The sequence below is a fragment of the Drosophila eugracilis genome, unplaced genomic scaffold (genome assembly GCF_018153835.1).
Source record: "Drosophila eugracilis isolate 14026-0451.02 unplaced genomic scaffold, ASM1815383v1 contig_2171, whole genome shotgun sequence".
NCBI classification, from domain to species: domain Eukaryota; kingdom Metazoa; phylum Arthropoda; class Insecta; order Diptera; family Drosophilidae; genus Drosophila; species Drosophila eugracilis.
Genome location: NW_024573057.1, coordinates 670,223 through 688,888, shown reverse-complemented (window position 1 = coordinate 688,888; position 18,666 = coordinate 670,223). Strand labels below are relative to the sequence as shown.

The 18,666-nt window shown below is 42.4% G+C and overlaps 5 protein-coding genes across 7 annotated transcripts; 3 read left to right on the top strand and 2 right to left on the bottom strand.

Moving 5' to 3' along the window:
* Positions 1-321: 321 nt before the first annotated feature.
* On the top strand, positions 322-4,986 carry LOC108111618 (tetratricopeptide repeat protein 7B). Of its 2 annotated transcripts, none has more exons than XM_017221149.2 (9): positions 322-645; positions 707-992; positions 1,076-1,187; positions 1,247-2,186; positions 2,280-2,828; positions 3,464-3,561; positions 3,630-3,743; positions 3,874-4,070; positions 4,131-4,986. In XM_017221149.2, the coding sequence occupies exons 1-9, from the start codon at positions 519-521 to the stop codon at positions 4,261-4,263; spliced, it is 2,556 nt and encodes an 851-aa protein (XP_017076638.1). In that variant the 5' UTR covers positions 322-518; the 3' UTR covers positions 4,264-4,986. The 2 variants fall into 2 exon arrangements, with proteins under 2 accessions (XP_017076638.1, XP_017076637.1); XM_017221148.2 differs by having other exon boundaries at positions 3,434-3,561.
* A 64-nt stretch (positions 4,987-5,050) lies between these two features.
* LOC108111619 (trichohyalin) lies at positions 5,051-7,073 on the top strand. 2 transcript variants are annotated; one of them, XM_017221151.2, is made up of 3 exons: positions 5,051-5,128; positions 5,190-5,753; positions 5,985-7,073. In XM_017221151.2, exons 2-3 carry the CDS (start codon positions 5,229-5,231, stop codon positions 6,996-6,998), a joined length of 1,539 nt encoding a protein of 512 aa, XP_017076640.2. In that variant the 5' UTR covers positions 5,051-5,128; positions 5,190-5,228; the 3' UTR covers positions 6,999-7,073. The 2 variants fall into 2 exon arrangements, with proteins under 2 accessions (XP_017076640.2, XP_017076639.2); XM_017221150.2 differs by having other exon boundaries at positions 5,071-5,753.
* Positions 7,074-11,144: 4,071 nt separating this feature from the next.
* On the bottom strand, positions 11,145-14,110 carry LOC108111626 (zinc finger protein 84). The gene is made up of 2 exons (XM_017221160.2): positions 13,435-14,110; positions 11,145-12,138 (listed from the first exon to the last, which is right to left on the bottom strand). The coding sequence occupies exons 1-2, from the start codon at positions 13,853-13,855 to the stop codon at positions 11,315-11,317; spliced, it is 1,245 nt and encodes a 414-aa protein (XP_017076649.1). The 5' UTR covers positions 13,856-14,110; the 3' UTR covers positions 11,145-11,314.
* A 752-nt stretch (positions 14,111-14,862) lies between these two features.
* LOC108111613 (eukaryotic translation initiation factor 3 subunit F-2) lies at positions 14,863-16,127 on the bottom strand. The gene is made up of 2 exons (XM_017221141.2): positions 15,840-16,127; positions 14,863-15,784 (listed from the first exon to the last, which is right to left on the bottom strand). The coding sequence occupies exons 1-2, from the start codon at positions 15,939-15,941 to the stop codon at positions 15,023-15,025; spliced, it is 864 nt and encodes a 287-aa protein (XP_017076630.1). The 5' UTR covers positions 15,942-16,127; the 3' UTR covers positions 14,863-15,022.
* A 1,598-nt stretch (positions 16,128-17,725) lies between these two features.
* Positions 17,726-18,570, top strand: LOC108111616. The gene has a single exon (XM_017221143.2). It carries the CDS (start codon positions 17,766-17,768, stop codon positions 18,165-18,167), a length of 402 nt encoding a protein of 133 aa, XP_017076632.1. The 5' UTR covers positions 17,726-17,765; the 3' UTR covers positions 18,168-18,570.
* Positions 18,571-18,666: the final 96 nt, after the last annotated feature.

The following is an 18,666-nucleotide window of genomic DNA, read 5'->3' as shown; positions in this document are numbered from 1 at the left end:
TTGATTGTAGAAAACGCTAAACTTTCAGATTATGATGGCTGTTTATCTTGGACTTACAAATTTCCGAAAAAAATGAATTCAATTGTTAGTATTCAACAAAACTTAAGAAATTTTACTAAGAACTATCGATTTAAAAAATAATTTTTTTTTATCGAAATACTCATGTATTGAGATATTTTCGGTCAGGTTTTGTATAGTTCATATTAGATTTCAAAAAATGTCACTGGCATGACATAAAAAAAAATTAAATTCATTGAAAATGTTTGTATCAACACAGAAATTCAAATCCAATAACAGCACAGTACTATCGATTGTCTGTCGATAGCAGTCACTGTCATATGTGCGGAAGAAGAAGATCGAAGAAAACATATAAAACTCCAATGTTTGTAAAATAATTTGATTAGCGTTGAAGGAGAATAATGGTGAACTCAGCTAAGTAGGCAGTGAGCACTCGACCACAATTCATAAAGGAAGCACGACTTATATACTCCCGGCGACCTTACCCAAGCAGCTGCCTTATGGCCAACAGGAATATGCGTAACACCACCAAAGTGGAGGCTCTGATCGAGAGCTGCCGCAGCGAGGGCAAGTGGCAGCGCGTCATCGAGTTGACGGACGAACTTAAGACCGGGTCGCCGCACAACGGTGAGTAAGCTGGTTTCAATGATGGTTCAACGTTAATGACTCTTATTCTCTCTCGAAACAGAGTGCCTGGCCAATTTTCTGGTTGGCGAAGCTCGCTTGGAGAACTATTTAGAAGACAACGCCCTCCCTGCAGCTGACTCCAACTTTGGACGCGCCAAGTCCGGCTTGACGGAGGCCAGACGCTTCCTCCACTTGGCTCTTGGCGAGAGTGGCCAAAAGGCTGGGATTGCCCTGGACGCCTACCTGCTGTTGGCTAAGTTGTGCTTCGCTTGCGGGGAGTATGAGCAAAGCCTGGATAACTTTGTCAAGGCTGAGCTTAACACGCTGGCCGAAAAGGAGCTAACCCTGTAAGTTGGAGAGAAGTCTTACTATATGGCTTAAAAATGGGATAGATTTGATATATATGAATCTATTTATTTCTAATTAATAGTCGCAGCCTGAAGATCCTGGCTGAGTCGTATGCAATAAAGGGACTATGCCTGGAGCAACAGACATCAAAGCCATCATCAAAATTCAAGAAGGCGGAGAAGGACGCTGAGATGGTATGCGACAGAACGATTTCTCTTTAAAACAAAAATAACCCATTGGCTCTACCCCTTAGATCAGCTGTTTTGAGCGCGCAACCGATCTAGGTTTGCTCTACCTCCAGGAATACGACATCGTGAGTGGGAGCAGCAATTCTTCCAACAATTCGAATGTTGGTTCCACGCTGAACGTAAACACGTCGAGTGTGCAGCCGTCGAGCAGTAGCTTTGCAATCAGCAGCACCATACCGGCGAGTGGGCCAACCAGTTTAGAAATTAACCGCAAGATGGGCGCCATTCTAGAGACGGCGCTACAACGAGCCCCCATAGTGCTTATTAAGACAGAAAAACTTCAAGAGGCGGTAGAGCGATACCGTATCATGCTGAATGCTATCGAGACGCGGGCAACTCAATCGCTGCGACTAACGCTTGCCCGTCAGTTAGCCGAGGTGCTTCTACGAGGAGTATCCGGTACAATTTATGCACCTCCCTTCACTGGAAAGTCGGGCGGTGGGACCTTGCGCGGAGGATCCTCCAAAAAGCTGTGGAAGCCTCGAAAATACACAGCCCGTCAGCAGTTTAACCCTCGAAACCAGCAAGAAGAGGTTATACTGCTGCTGCTCATCGCCGAAGCTCTGGCAGTGAGGGATACTGTACTGTCACAAAGTCCTGAGTTTAGGCAGGCTCGTCAACATGCTATGGGTAACGTAACGGCCGTTTATGATCTCCTGACTTTGGCTACTGTACGTTGGGGTCTCGTCCAGCTGCTGAACGAGTCTTTCGAAAAGGCGCTAAAGTTTAGCTTTGGTGAACAACATGTGTGGCGACAGTACGGTCTGAGTCTGATTGCAGCCGAAAAGCACTCCCACGCTTTGAGAGTCCTGCAAGAGTCAATGAAGCTCACGCCTAGCGATCCACTGCCCTGCCTGCTGGCGTCGCGACTTTGCTACGAGAGTCTGGAGACTGTGAAGCAGGGTCTAGACTATGCTCAGCAGGCGCTCAAACGGGAAGTGAAGGGTGAGTTAATCTTAGCCTTGAATCAGATCAAAGCTAATAAAATCTGGTTACAACAAAACTTGCTTATTTCAATTTATCTTGTTCCATTTTTAGGGCTGCGTCCATCGCGTAGTCAACTTTTCGTTGGAATCGGCCACCAGCAACTCGCTATTCAGGCAAATCTAAAGAGCGAGCGAGATGCCTGCCATAAGCTGGCTTTGGAGGCTCTCGAGAGGGCTGTGCAGTTGGACGGGAACGACCACCTGGCAGAGTACTACTTGTCGTTGCAGTACGCGCTTTTGGGACAGCTATCGGAGGCTTTAACTCATATCCGTTTTGCGCTGGCGCTGCGTATGGAGCATGCTCCCTGTCTGCACCTGTTCGCACTGCTGCTGACGGCTTCGCGGCGTCCTCGAGAGGCTCTAGGTGTGGTGGAGGATGCTCTACACGAGTTTCCTGACAACCTTCAGCTACTTCATGTTAAGGCACACCTTCAGCTGCACCTGGAGGACGCGGAGACAGCATTGGGCACTGTGCAGCATATGTTGGCCGTGTGGAGGGACGTCTACGAGGCCCAGCTGGCGGGAGAGGAGGAGAAACATTCGGACACCAAGAGTGGGGTTCACTTGGCACATTCCTCGCAGATGTCCGATAAGGATTCAAGTAAGTACTGGGAATGCCTCAAACAACTTATCCATATCTGTCTCTCTAATAATGTAAATGTTCTGTGTATATATACTCGTGTATGTATATCTACATCCCAAATTCTGCGGAATGTGTGTATTGAACCTAACAAATAAATCAAACTCGCATAACTAATTGTAAGTTTGCTAAGGAAGATTTCGTATTAATCAAGCATCGATTTTGCATTTATATCGAATTTGGTTATTTCCGGGACTCGCTTTCATTCTATTTTTCTGGTTTTGTAGTTCGCTTTTAGAAGAACTGGTTGTCTTTTTGTGTTTTCTTTTGTAGTATAGTTCCTTTAATATTGTATATTTGGCATGCCACTTAGCTAACCTGTGTTCAGGTAATCTAATACACTTTCCTTTTTAAGGGATTCAGCTAAATTCTTACCACAAACTAAGAAAAATTGTTACGTTTTCGAATAGTACTAAGGATGCACCACAATTTCTATTTTCATGTTATACCCATTGTTTGGATAACCATTTATTTTCTAAAAATATCTTAACAAGCTAAAGAAATATTTGGTTTGGTTTTTCTTAATCAACTTCGTCGAATATCATTGTATCTCTCGCTTTTTGAAGATTCTGTATACGCGGCTTCGTTGGCTGCAGTCTCCCGCGTGGAACAAGCTCTAAGTGAGGCGGCTAGCTCTCTCAGCTCATTTACCCAGCGACCTGGACCACGACGACCTTGGATGCTTCAAATTGAGGTGGGTACATTGGATTGAAATTCCTTTAATTATTTCTATATTAATTTTTCATATCATATCCGTTTCAGATCTGGCTTCTACTGGCCGATGTGTATCTGCGCATCGATCAGCCTAATGAGGCACTCAACTGCATACACGAAGCTTCCCAGATATATCCGCTTTCGCATCAGATCATGTTTATGGTAAGTTATTCAATTGTGGAAGGTAATAATTTTAATAATTTTGAAAGTGACTCGATTGTCTCTCAATGCGTGGCATACAATTTAAAATCTTTTCCAATACGAATCCCGCTTATACTATCTTTCATTTCAGCGCGGGCAGGTGCATGTTTATCTGGAGCAATGGTTTGATGCCAAGCAATGTTTCCTTAACGCTGTGGCTGCCAACCCAAATCATACGGAAGCGTTGCGCGCTCTGGGGGAGTCGCATTTGATACTGGGCGAGCCTAGGTTGGCCGAGAAGATGCTGAAAGACGCGGCTAAGCTGGATCCGAGCTGTCCCAAGATTTGGTAAGTTTATACAGACTTTAATTAGCACTTCAAATCCGATTTATTATGTTGTATTTATAGGTTTGCTTTGGGAAAGGTGATGGAGATCCTGGGCGATTTCCACTCCTCCGCTGATTGCTTCGCCACATCGTTACAGCTGGAGCCATCGTGTCCGGTGCTACCTTTTACTTCGATACCATTGGTTTTCGAGTAGAATCCGCATTCGTTTGCCTTTTGGTTTATTTATAGCAGATTCAACCTTTACTAACCTCAAAGTGAACAGCAATATTACTTACTATATACAGGCATACATATATGAATATATATGTACTTATACCTTTTAAAGTCCACATTATAACCAACACTTTGGTCATTATGAATTGTTATATTGCAGTATTAAGAGCGGCTTTCATGCCATTTGTGTGCGTACCCCTGTAAATTGTTAGCTAGAATTGTTCAAGTTGTTGTGTATAAAATTAATGAAAACTGTCCCGGTCATGATTTTCAGATAATGTTGTATTTCTTCCCTATCGACAAAATTTATTTGGTCGGTGAATTTATTTTATTACTACTGAAGTGTTAATTATTGCATAAATATTATATAAATATAAATAGGTATATAATTCTTCGTGAAACTATATAAAATTAATATACACAAAATTTAAAAAATTAGTAATTAATGATTGCATGAAAACAATCATGGTATTCCGATCATCTCCAGGCTGGTTTTTCTAGGAAGACTATATCATGAGAGAACTTGCCATTACTTGGCTACATTTACGTTCAGCTGTGTTCATTGAATCCTTTCTGTTTTTAACACTTTTGTGTCCTTGGATTTGGTTTTTCCGAGACCTTTCACTTTTCGCATAAGCTAATTGATGCCGATAATTTCAGCATTCTGTGCCAAAGGCCAAATACATACCTCTATAACAGCCAAGGAGTTTCTCTTCATTTGGGGTTGCTTTAGGTTGTGGCGTTGCCAAGGACAACTAGCATATGCACAATCAATGTGAAAATAAACAAGCCAATCGGAAATGTCGCTGCAGCGAAGGCACAGGAATTTGGGTTGATTACGCCAGGTAAGAAATGCGGAGCGATCCATTTACTGTGCCAGTTTAGAGCTTGACCCCGTTAAATTAGATCCACTAATCTTGATGGGAGATTAGTTCCGCTAGCATTATGACACCCAAACGGAAGCGCCGCGGACGCAGCGAGTCGCGGGCCAGGAGCAAAGTGAAAGGACAATCGGAGGCAGAACACTTGCAATTGCTCGAGGAGCTGGAGCTGGTGGACAGCTGCTGTGAGATCTGCCACTGCGACTGCTACAGCTCCCACAGCAGCGGCTCTGCTAGCGGGCGAGGAACCCAGCCACAGGAGAGCCTCAAGGAGCTGCTGCAGCTGGACAAGGACATTCAGGCCCTAGAGAAGTTACAGCGCCGCGAAAGTGCTAAGGGCAAGAGAAGTGCCAGCAGCCAGGGCCACAGAAGTGTTTCCAGGTCGCCAACGGAGGGAAAGTCTTCTCACAGCAGGCGGGGATCATCGGACTCCCAAAAAAGAAATACCGATTCCGGTAGGAGTCGACGGTCGAAAAGCGCTGGAAGCCGCAGAAGTGAGTCCCGGGAGAGGCAGCCGCAACAGAAAGTTGAACCCGTTCCTCAAGATCGTCGACGTCGCGGTGCCCAGAGGGATTGCAAAATGCTCCAAGTAAGGGTGCTAATTCTATAGTCTTTGGTTGGGAATTTGGTATTAGCTTTAACAGCTAAGTTAAAACCACACTTTCTCTGTTTTGATGTATAGTGTGCTATTCCATTTTCTGTCCAGGGCTATTATGAAGGAGTAAGATTCTAATCTGTAATTAATCCCTAATTTAAAATGAATCTGAGAATAATAATCTTTTGCTGCTTACAATTAAAATAATCTTCACCATATATACAGCAATTTCTAGGTCCCCAGAACGACGCACCCGCTTTTTCCATCGTTGGACGGGCCAAGTCAAAGTCGCAGGACAATATGGCTTTAGCGCCAAGCCTCCCGCGGGGGAGAAAGAGCTCTTTATGTGCCTCCATGGCCAACTTGTGCCTTGCGCCCACGGTGCGAGCCGCTTTCCAGCAGGTGCCTAGACACGACCAGAAGATTCTCAACCGCATGGCTGGAAAACGGAGCCAACAGGCAGCAGACAAGGAGACGGCCTGGCTAGCTCGTAAGCTCTGGGAGAATGAACGTCTGGAACGGCAGCTTCTCCGGGTGGAACAGCTGGAGGCTTACAAGCAGGCAGTTCATGACAAGCAGTTCCAGGACTATCTGGTGACCAAAGCGAGGCTGCAGGCTTTGGCTGAGCGTGATCTGACGGAACTGAAGAGATTACGTGGGGCACTCGACGCCAAGGACGCTGCGACCAAGAAGCGGCTGGAAGCCAGGCGGTTAGAACGGGACCTTAATCTCTGCCAGCGGCGGTGCGAGGAGCTACGTCGCAGTGAGGCAGTCACGGTGCAGCAGGAGGAGCAGCACCTGGACGAGACTTTGCGCAAACGTGACATCTGCATGCGGCTCACGCAACGATTGCGTCGGGCAGACGAGTTGCGTGGGCAGCTGCTGGAGGCTTACTTGAAGCGGATGCAGCACGACAACTTACTTGAGCAGGTGCATCATGAGGAGCACTGGCGGGAGCGTCAGCAGGAGGAGCGAGTGCGCAGGGATCAGCTCCGCGAGGACATCGAGCGCAAAAGTCATCAGTCCCAGCGCTTCGTTGAGTGCCGCCAACGCCGTCAAGATGATCGATTTCGTACTGCGAAGATCTCCGCCAGTCTGCGGGAGCTGGTCCGCCAATCCGTCACACCAGAAGGAGCTATTAGTGGTTCGTTGGGTCAGGATACCCCAGCCCTTAACTCATATGCTCAGCAGCAGTTGCAACTGGGACGCCTGCTCTTCGAAAAATCTTCGAGGGAATGAATGTTATGTACCTATACATATGCATTTGTACATATATACATATTGTTGTTGGTTTTATGTAAATAAACTGCATTGAAATTTGATTTCAAATGCTTGCTTACTTCGGCATTTGCTTGTGGAAACTACTTTTTAACAAGAGGAAACGCTATAGTCGAGTCCCGCGACTGTAAGATACCCGCTAAAGTTTTACACAATTTTAAAATATTCATTTTGCTAGTGGAAATTCCCCAAGCGCCACCTATTGTCGGAGAAAGCATGTTAAGTAATAATGTTGCGATTTGAAAAATCTTTTGAAAATCGATAGATATTGACAAAAATATGTTATACAAGGTCAAACGAAAACATTCACTATAACACTATAAACGCCACAGTTTTCCGCGGTTTGTGGGCCTGAGGGTGGGCGTGGACAGATGAAAACTAGGGGCAAGTTGCAGTGGCAGCTTTTAAATAGGAATTCTTAAGCACAACTTTCTAGCTCTTATAGTTCGCGAGATTTTCGCATTTTTGGTTTTTCGGGGCTTGTGGGCGTTAGAGTGGGCGTGGCTTGATCAGCATCATAAAAACCTACATGCATATTTCGAACTTTTTATCACTTATAGTTACCGAGATATCAGCTTTTCTAGAAAATGCGAAAACCGACTTTTTATCTTGGTGGGCGTATGGGTAGGTGTGGTCGGAAACGCTTCCTTCTATTTGTTACATACTTTTCAACGAATCTATTATACCCTTTTACTCTACGAGTAACGGGTATAAAAAGGTAACCTTTAAATAATGAGTTAAAATTATTTTTACAATTTTGTAATATATAATTCTGCCTATATATCTTTATTAAAAAGGTAAATTCTAATTCTAAGCTACACTGAGGCAGCCCTCAAAAATGAAACGGTTATGGGAAGGATGGAAAATTGTAACCAGTCTAGAGTCTTGTTGTGGAAATTATCCTAAATTGCACATAAATAACCATGGGCATACAGATATACATATATCCGTATGAACTCTAAGACTTCGAAATCAAGACCAAAAAAGTTATAATTGGGAATTTATTTCAATAGTTAGTAAAGCCCATCTAGCGCCCAAAATCTCTATTTTAATTTGCACGTATGTTTATATCACCAGAGTACATTACGATTACGAGTACATTTTGCGTTTAAATTTTCTATTAACATTATCATACTAAAGGGTATCTTATAGTAAAACATTTTCATGTATCACTTGAATTATTGTGCTTGGAAGTCGTGTCAGTCATTCATCGACCCCAACATATTATTGGATTGCAAAGCAATGATTTGAAGTACAAAGATCTGGCAAACAATAAGCGAACCGTTCATTGATCGCCTGAGCCCAACGAAAGGCGATAACAAAGTGCTGAGGAAGTCGTAGTACAATAAATCTTGGCAGTGTACCCCACCCTGAATCTACAGGAGCTACAAAGCACGTAGGTGAAAAGAACCTCAATGAAGCCCTAAGTCAAAAGCCTTGGTTGGGTCAGCGTCCGAAGCACAGACTCCCCGCTCCACACCGATGACGTTCCGGATGTGCAAATACTCAAAGTGAGTAACCTGAGCTGGTTATCAGACCGCACCAAGTCTGATTCATCGCCGACCTAGGTCAGACGCCACTTCCTCAAATCAAAGTTAATTAGATTAACACTTTAACTGCTCTCTCGCTTTCAGCAGCTCAAGTGCATAATTGTTGTGGTGGCTTTGTAATTGAAACAAATTTTGTGTTCAAGTAAGGTTTAAGTGGTAATGGTGATTTTCGTTTAACGGTCGTTCGGTAGAGCGCCACCGCTGGAAGACATGAACTATGATGCTCATTCGGAATTGGCTCAAATGACTGGCGCTGATAATACTTTTAGCTAGTATTATCTTGATGTTTGCTCAGGCATAGGAACTATTGCTTTCCCTATAGATGGTGGTGTTACGAGTTTATTACTCATATGTATATAAATACACTTAGAAATAGTAGTTAAGAGTTTTATTTGAAGTGAAACGTTATTGCTTTGGAAGAGTCTTATATCGGTTACCAATAACTACTGAAAAATAATAATTTCTAACTAATCAGATTCATTGGTAACTAATAGCTGCGGTACTCGAGTTGTTTTTATAGGCAGCGGCAGTTTTCGTAAAAAGCTTTGGGAATTACTATCACGGATTGTTTCTCCAAACCCCTGAATTTAAATATTTTATTTCAATATTAATTTAGTTTTCAAGGATTTCCAATTCTGCATTCAACTCGGTGCTATTCGTCACTAAGTTCACGACTGGGCTCAGCTATAATATATTGGAAAATTTTACTTGCGCTTTTTCTTACAATCTTGCTGTGGATCGACCCTTTGCTGGCCTCTCTGTCACCGCTTCCTCTTGCTAATTTACGATTTGTGTACACATTTTATTGTTGTACTCAATAGGTAGTAGACACACATATTAAAACACGCGTGCAAATAGAACTAGACTTTTAGTGATAAGCCCTGAATTGGGTTTCATAAGACCATGAAATGAATTTAAAACGTGGACATCGGTCCTTAATTAAATATATATATGTATAAATTAAATTATGATTAAACTTTTTAGGTGCGTATCATTGTTAAGGTAAGAAAAGTGCAAAAGTAATGCTTTTAAATTGCTTTACGTATATACAAACATATGTACATATGTTGTTCATCGCTTGTGTTAAGCTTTATTATACCCGTTACTCGTAGAGTAAAAGGGTATATTAGATTCGTTGAAAAGTATGTAAGAGCTAGAAGGAAGCGTTTCCGACCATATAAAGTATATATTATATATTTTTGATCAGTATAAATAGCGAAATCGATTGAGCCTTGTTCGTCTGTCCGACCTTCCGTTCGTCTGTCCGTATGAACGCTGAGATCTCAGAAACTCTAAGAGATACAGAGTTGAGATTAAGCAGGGAGATTCTTAGATTCTTGAGGTCCCTACGCAGCGCAAGCTTAGCATCAGCATCCTGTCACGCCACAAATCACGAAAACTAAATTCGCTGAAATCTTAGGAACTATTATAGCTAGATGTTGGAATTAAGTATGCATAATCTGGAGATGCCAGCAAATCTTATGGTTGTATCATAATACCAAGCTTGAAAGACGGTTTTAGAAATGTGGAATTAGCCATGCAGTTTTTATGATGCCCCCAATGCAAATTGTTTGTTTTTTCATCTAGCCACGCCCACTCTAACGCCCAAAAAAGCAGGAAACCAAAAATGCAAAAATCTCGGGAACTATAAGAGCTAGAAAATTAGGCTTAGGAATACGTATTTTAGAGATGCTACTGCAGCTCGACGCGAGTTTTCATCCAGCCACGCCCACTCTAACGCCCACAAACCGCGGAAAACTGTGGCGTCCATAATATTATAATGAGTGTCTTCGGTTGAGTGTCTATCGATTTACCAAAGATTTTTAAATCGGCACATAAATTTGCTATTTATGACGAAATTTAGGTTTTAAGGCCTCACATGGACAGTGAGTCAGTTACTCAACATGTTTTTTTTTGACAAAAGGTGGCACTTGTCCATTTCCACTAGCAAAATGAAGATTTTAAAATTGCTTAAAACAGTAAAGGGTATCTTATGGTCGAGGTACTCGACTACGGCGTTTTTTTGTTTTTATTTTGATTCCACATTTCTGCACGATTTCTATTTCAAATGATTTGTTTCATTTTATTTTTTTCACCTTTGGTTTTGAAATTTTTATTAGTTGGGTGTCTTGCCACTTTCACCTCGCAGCTGCGTTTGGCAATCAAACGTTTTCTTGCGACATTGAAACGGGTGATAAGACGCCTGGGCTTTAGAAATGTTTGCCAATTTTGCGCGATTCTCGAGGTGAAAGAAGCTTTTTCGAAATTTACATAAAAATCGTAAACAATAATCTAAAATGTGTAAATTTCTCATCTCATTTAATCTTATAAGTGAAATCGACTTTAAATTCTTTAAATGTAAATATTTTATAATCAAAGTTATTTAAATAGTTGTCTATTATCTGGTCCATAAGCAAGGAAGAAAACTGATGAAATAGATACAACAATAACATTTTTAATGTTTGACCAAATCATGCCTTTCGGGTTTATATCATATAGACTACTGATCCTGATAATGTATATATCTACCGTATTTTAAATAATAATGTATAAGAAATAGTAAATTGTTTTTTTATTAGAAGAATGACATATTTATAACATTATTTAATTAACGTGTAATATTAAATAGATTTGTTCATACTTTCTGACATATTGAATCTTTTGCCTTTCCAACGCCCATAATACTTGATGCAGCCTCTCCATAGGATGCGGTAGCACGTTTTGCCCTCAACTCTCTATGGCTCCCGTCTCCAGCTGGGCCTCTATGATCTCTGCATGCTGGCGCACCATGTGGTTGTTCAGATTGCCCACGCTCTGGTAGCACTTGTCGCAGTAATCGCACGCGAACGGCTTTTCGCCGGTGTGTACCAGCAGGTGGGAGTTGAGGTGACCCCGGGTGAAAAAGGCCTTCGAGCAGCGGTCGCACTTGAAGGGCCGCTCCATGTTGGGGTTGTGCGAGCGCATGTGGGTTCGCAGATCAGACTTGGTGGGCCAGTTTTTTGAGCAGCGCTGGCACTCGAAGATGCGCGGCTTAGACTCCCCGGTGTGGGTGCGCAGGTGGGACAGAAGCTGGGTGCGGAGGATGAAGCGCCGATCGCAGTGCTGGCATGCGAAAGGACGCTCCGTGGAATGTACCGACTTGACGTGGTAGCGAAGGCTGTGCCGCGAGGCGAAGCTTTTGCCGCACTCCTCGCACTGGTACCGCATTTCGCCTTTTCCGTGCACTGCGATCATGTGCAGCTTTAGCTGGAAGTTGCGGGTGAACTTTTTCTCGCACTCGGGGCATGGGTGCAACGATCTTGGGGCATCACGGTCCGCCTTTGGTTTCTGATTTTCCGGGCGTGTCTTGCTTCTCCGCTTTTTGGTCTTCCCTGTGGTCTTCGCGGCATATTCCTCGGGATTCTCCGGAGGTGTAGAAGGTTCGTCTCCAAAGGACTCGGGAGTCTCCGGCTGATGGCGCGGAGTGTTGAGGCTGCCAGAATCCACTGACGATTCCCAGTACGTGGTAGTATCATATTCACTTGGCGAGCTCTCCTGAAAGTCCAAGGTTTCTGTGGTCAAAGTAAAAAATTAATTTATTAGTAATATTTGTATCTTAGTATTAGTATTCTCTGCTCTTGGTATAACCAATTTTGGAAAAACAAGAGGAAACGCTATAGTCGAGCCCGCTCCTATAAGATACCCGTTACTGTTTTACACAATTTTCAAATATTCATTTTGCTAGTGGAAATTCCCCAAGCGCCACATATTGTCGGAGAAAGCATGTTGAGTAACTGATAGTGACGTCACTGCCCATATTTATAACCTAAATTTCTTCATAAATAGCAAAATCATGTTCCGATTTAAAAGTTCTTTGATAAATCGATAGAGATTCACAAAAATAAGTTATATAAGGTTAAACGAAGGCATTCGTAATAATATTAAAAACGCCACAGTTTTCCGCGATTTATGGGCGTTAGAGTGGCATCTCTAAAAAATACATATTCTTAGGTACAACTTTCTATCTCTAATAGTTCCCCAGAGTTTCGCATTTTTGGTTTTTAGGGTTTTGTGGGCGTTAGAGTGGGCGTGGCTTCATCGGAAAAAAACAAATCGCAATGGGAGCATCATAAAAACCTACATGCTTAATCCGAACTTTCTATCACTTATAGTTACCGAGATATCAGCTTTTGTAGAATATGCGAAAACTGTCTTTTGAACTTTGTGGGCGTAAAAGTGGGTGTGGACGGATAATGGTACCACCATAAGATGCGCTGGCATCCCAAGATTATACATACTGAATTTCAACTTTCTAGCTATAGGTCCTGCGTGGCAGGATGCGAAAATAAACGTGTGCTGCGAATGGACCTCAAGAATCTTCATGCTTAATCTCAACTTCCTATCTTTTATAGTTCATACGGACAGTCGGACATGGCTCAATCGACTTCGCTATTGATCCTGATCAAGAATATATATACTTTATAGGGTCGGAAACGCTTCCCTCTACCTGTTACATACTTTTCAAAGAATATAACATTCCCTTTTACTCTACGAGTGAGGGATATAATAATTCATACTGGCTTTGTTTAATAACATCCAAAATAATTTGAATATATTTTAGAAGTTGTAAGAAAGGGGCCAAAAAATCTAACTTATGTGCGAATTTTTTCAGGCAGACTAATGATTACGTATTATAATAATCGTTGATCTCGACCCAACTTTTATTTAAATTGAACTCTGTATGTATAATATTGATAACAATTAATGATATTATCACAAAATAATAATATTCTCTAACTAAACTTTGTTATACAGTCTAAGCCAATGATCTCAAGGATATTGCTTAATGGAAGATACTCGTAACTTACCGAAGTCAACAGCCTCCATCAGTGGGGCCACATAGGCTACCGGCTTGCTGGATTGTTGGGGTACAAACGCTGGGCCATTCAAGCTGCCCACCTCACGCTCCAGGCACTCGAGCACATCGTCGAGGGCTAAGGCGTCGCCCACAGCCACCGTGTGCTTCCACTGTTCGTGCCGAGAGCGGAGCACCTGCTCAGACTGTTCGCACCGCCGCTGGAAGTCGCGGGCGTCGTGCAGGCGGCGCAGGCAGAGATCGCAGATCACGTCGGTTAGATTATCGCCGGGATCCAGGAGCAAGGTGGGAGCCAGGGCCTTCAGCTCCACGGCTAGGTGGCTGGAGGCGTCATGGAGGCTATGATAGAGGGGCGGCTGCTCCAACAGACAGCAGCGGCAGACGAGCGGGTGGTGGAGTAGCAGCGAAAACATAATACTTTGATGCCGAAATCTCGCCAACGATCACTAACCGGTGTCAGTTTCCTTTTCAAATTACGGTCACGGAATTCACTATCACTTCAAATTATCATGTCCTGATCTATTAATTTCCATTGGCTTTTATCTGAGTCTTAGGTTTTCATCTTAGTATTTGTATGAAATCGGTTTAACAGCAGGCTTAATACTTATAGCGTCTGCTCAGATCGCCGGTCGCTGGGCATCTGAGGGTGCGGTCCGCATCCATTCCGCAGCTCAGTGTTGCCAGCGATGGCTATCAGGAAAGGCTACCGGGGCGCACAGATAGCCCTCGGCTGGGCGATAAGTCAGGAGCGGTGGCGATGGCGTCGTTTTGGCTGGGGGGTGGGGGCGCATTGAGACAACAGAAGAAGCATCCGAAGAGGGGGTGGGAGGGTTCACGGGTGGGGTAGGGCTACTATCGACGGGCAACGTCAACGTTTGCTAATTTTCAGTTCGTGCCTGCTAATTGATTACCCCGGTGGACATCCGCCGACTGTCCCTGAACCGCGATAAGGCGTTATTGTGTCGTTGTTATTTGGGTGGTCCAGTTCCCCGATACCCTCACCACCCTCTCCCCTCCTTTCACCGCCGTGCCCTCATCGGCGAGAGTCGAATAGACCGAAATAGATGTGTGCCGGATCTTATCAACGACCATAATGATCTTCGATCCTCAGAGGGTTTCCCAGTCTCACAGTTGTTGTATTCACCGCAAACTTTATGAAGCCACAACGGCTCAAGGAGTGCCCCAAATGACTTGCTGCTCAGGAAATCCCTTATCAAGGTCACTAACAATCAGATGATATCGAAACTTCAGTCAAAATTTCATCAGGTCATAGGGTTTTTGGAATCGGCCACAAAGAACACGGTGCGACGGGGAAAGCCTCTACGAAAATCATTTGTTTTCGGCATGAGCTCATTATCTCTACTAGGAGTGATATTCTGGAATCCAAAGTTCAGATGCCGTAATCAATTTTTTGATCGTAAAGAAACTGCCCTTTATTCGTATATACATACATATAAATTTTCTCTATAACAATGTAATGAATATTAAAAGGGGTTAAAATTACATTACATACGAAGCCGGGAGTTCCCCGTATAAGTAGTTCTTTATTAATCAACAGTAAGCCCTGTTGCTCGCTGATATTACTGATCAAGCATGCTGGACAGCTTCTCACTGATCTGCAGCTGGGTCTTCATCATCATGGAGAGCGTAATTGCCATGAGCATATCTCGCAAGTTAGCATTGAACATCAGGCAAAAGTTCTCGGAATCTACGAGCGGCACCGCGGTGAGGGCATCGTGAAGGGACCGACCGACCACGTTGTCTGGTTTTCTCTTCCTCGCTAAGACATCGTTGATGTAGCGCAGCACCAAGTCTAGACGCTGTTGCATGTCCCTAGTGGCATCCACAACTTGAACCAGCTCTGGCAGGATGCGCCCCATTTGCTTGGCAATCGGCTGAACTGATTGCTTTTCCATCAAACGCAGTGCCACCATTTCGGAGTTTCCACTGGCTATCTCCAGCGGCAACATCGAGAACATAAGGCCTTTGGTGCCGCCAGGTACCCCGATCTCGACGGCGCAGTGCAATCGAGTCAAAAGTCGATGGTTCTTTAGAGATGCATCCACCAGCAAGTGCAATGGTTGTCCCTCGCTGCATTCCCTGGAATAATAGTCGTGCAGCAGGGTCGCGGAGCGGGACACCGATTTCCCAGTGGAAAACCATCCCACCACCCGCTCGTGCGGATAGGTCTGAATATTTAGCTCCAAGACATCGGCAGCGTATGAAAGATCCAGGTCGATGCGGCGAATGTCTGGATATTCCTTGTGGAGCACAGTAAAGCAATTTGTGATCTCAATGTGCCCATCTTTGCCGTAGTTGCGGCCCAGCAAAGTTCCCATTACCTGATGTGGCGCTTTCAATAAATTACTGGAGAATAAAATTATATTATATAGGTACCTGATTGGCATCCTTTGGTCGGCGTTCGTAGGCGTCAATAATTTGGAAAAGCACCACAGGCTGTAGCAACACCTTCGACCGCAGACTAAAATTGCTAGACATCGTGAGTTTTCAAAAAATAGTTGTTAAAACTAAGTTGAAATTTTTGCAGCTTTAACTTGGCTGCGCTTGCGCCTAGGCGGACTTCGAACCAGTGTTGGACAATTATGTTCTATTTTTGAGGAACGGAAGATGGCAAAGTTTTGGCATTACTTTCCAAGTAGAAACAAATAGGAATGGAATAGAAAACCGGTTCAGAAATAATACTAGAACTGTATTGTAAAATACAAATTGGACAGGTTCTATCTTTTTGAAACATTCGTCCGATCAACTCCCTAGATATTTGGAACCAAAAATATATTAGGTTTAACTTTTTGTATTATTTTATTTATTCTGCATAGAACTGTGGTGTAAATGTAACTAAACAAAATTAAATAAATTATTATCCCCAAAATTACCGCGCATCTATTCCAAGCTATAGTTTTACTCGAGCATTGACAGTATGTTATGTTTATCGTTGTAGATGCACTTTGATCAGCATTCCATTATGGGTAAAATTTGTATATAAAAAACTTACGATTTATCCCCAACCGGATTAAAATATTCTAAAATTATGCGGGTGTTAGACCAAAAGATCCAATGCGTAGAACTTGTATATCTTGGGTATTTAAAAGTTTTTTACTTTATAATTTTTGTTTACATTACTATCCAATAATTTACTATGTATGTATATAAAGAACAATTTCTTCAAACGACGGATCCTACTCAAATGCAATTAAGAGTGTAGAGAAGAACGGCTTGCTAGTGTTATCTAATTGATGAAAGTTGTAGGGATGAGTTCAGTTTAAAGAATTCAAAAAATTTAATTACACATTCCATTTGCTCATCTATTTTAGTGTGCTTTTAATGGAAGTAAAACGTAAGCACAAATTTATCCTCAAATAATGCTTATATCTGTGAACTTGAACCTCAATCATGCCCCAAATTGTATCCGAACGAAACAAGTTTGACAATAAAGAAATCTGTGTGCAGTAGTCGATTTTTTATACGCTCTCAGAATAACACAATTATTTATTTTTACAATAAACTGAAAGTTATTAAATGAGATAAATTTTACTATTTAAAAAAAAATTATTTTCAATTGTCATTTTTTGTTTTGCAATTTCATCGCCTAATACATTATTAGGTACATTATTGTACATTAAAAGTTTAAATTTAAAAGACTGAAGTACTATCTATTATTTGTAAAATATCAAATAGGCCTCCAAATTTGATGGCTTCACCTTTATATATTACATTTTAAACGGAAAGACATTTTAATTTGTATATTTTAATGTCATAAATGTCATAACTTGAAAAGCCCTCAATATTTAAACAATAAATTAGAATTGGGGTTGTTAGTTGGTTTTCAGCTTATTGTAATTTAGTTATAATATTTACAACATTTCATTAGCTGTATACATTTTGTAAAACTTTTGTTTGTAAAGTAAACTTTATGCCTGTCATACGAACGCAAGCAATTCTGTCACGTCCGACATGTCACGTAGCGACACACCATCTTATTCATAAAGTTATTCATCCAGATTGTTTTTCATAGTCTTTAACTGATAACTAAAATTAAACTAAGTTATTTAATTTCTTTAGATAAAATCGTTAAAGTTGTATTTTATTTTAAATATTTAAATTATGATTTTAAATTGAATATTAAATTAACACGCCGGAAACATATTTATATTTAATAAAAAATTAAGCGCATCTCATGTATAAAGTATGATGGCCCCAAAATAAAAATCGAACTACCTTTTCTATTGCATAATATCCCTGTCATCCTATCATGGATAAAGCCGTCAGATAAACCGCCTGATTCAAAAGCAAAGTTTCGCCGGCATGGAAGGTACAAACGGAGTCCGGGTTAATACTTCAATCGCAAAAATCTTATACGTTTTGCTGGCTGGGACTTTGTGTTTGGCATTCCTGGGGATCCACGTGGCGGGCAATTGGCTTCAGGACTTTGTGATTAGTTTACACATGAACTACCTGGAGCAGCGGGCACGTTCGCACATTCCGGATTCTTTGGAGAGGGGGATCAATATAATAGTGGGAGTCTACATGGCCATCCTGTATGTTCTTTTCCGGGTGAGGGAGCAAATGCGGCTGCAGAACCTGGAAGAAATCCGCCGACAGCAGCAGCTTGAGGATCTCTTTCGAGCCGAGTCGGAGTTCATAGGACACTTGCGATCCCAAGACATCAAACTGGAGGATCTTACTTTGGAATCGAGCAACGCATAGCCGTCTTCACTAGCACATTCAGGAGCCAATCAAATACATATCTCGTTAATGCCGCCGCTTCGGACAATGTTAATGCTGGATTCACAGTATGAATGTATATATATATATAGATCGCACGGCTTGATTGTCCAGAATTGAATTCAACATTTGCCCGCCGAGCCGTGCGCTACACCTACACTGTTCAATTACCCGACCGATCCAATAAAATCCTCCTCGGCCGAGTTGAACGTGCCCGACTGACATTACTACACACCACTTATTGCACATGTGTGTGTACTTGCGTACTACGAACTGTCGGATTGTCCATTGTTTGGTTCTGCGCATGAGTATATTTTTATCGCGCACTGTGCCCCTTCCTTGGCCACCACACGGATTGTGTGCACTTTTTTCAGTTTGAAATAAATTGTAAATGGTTTTTATTAAAATTTCCGCTTAAATTTCTCAGCGGTGATATCTGGGTTCCTGCCCCCTGGGCCCCCTTACGCTCTGTTTGCATCTT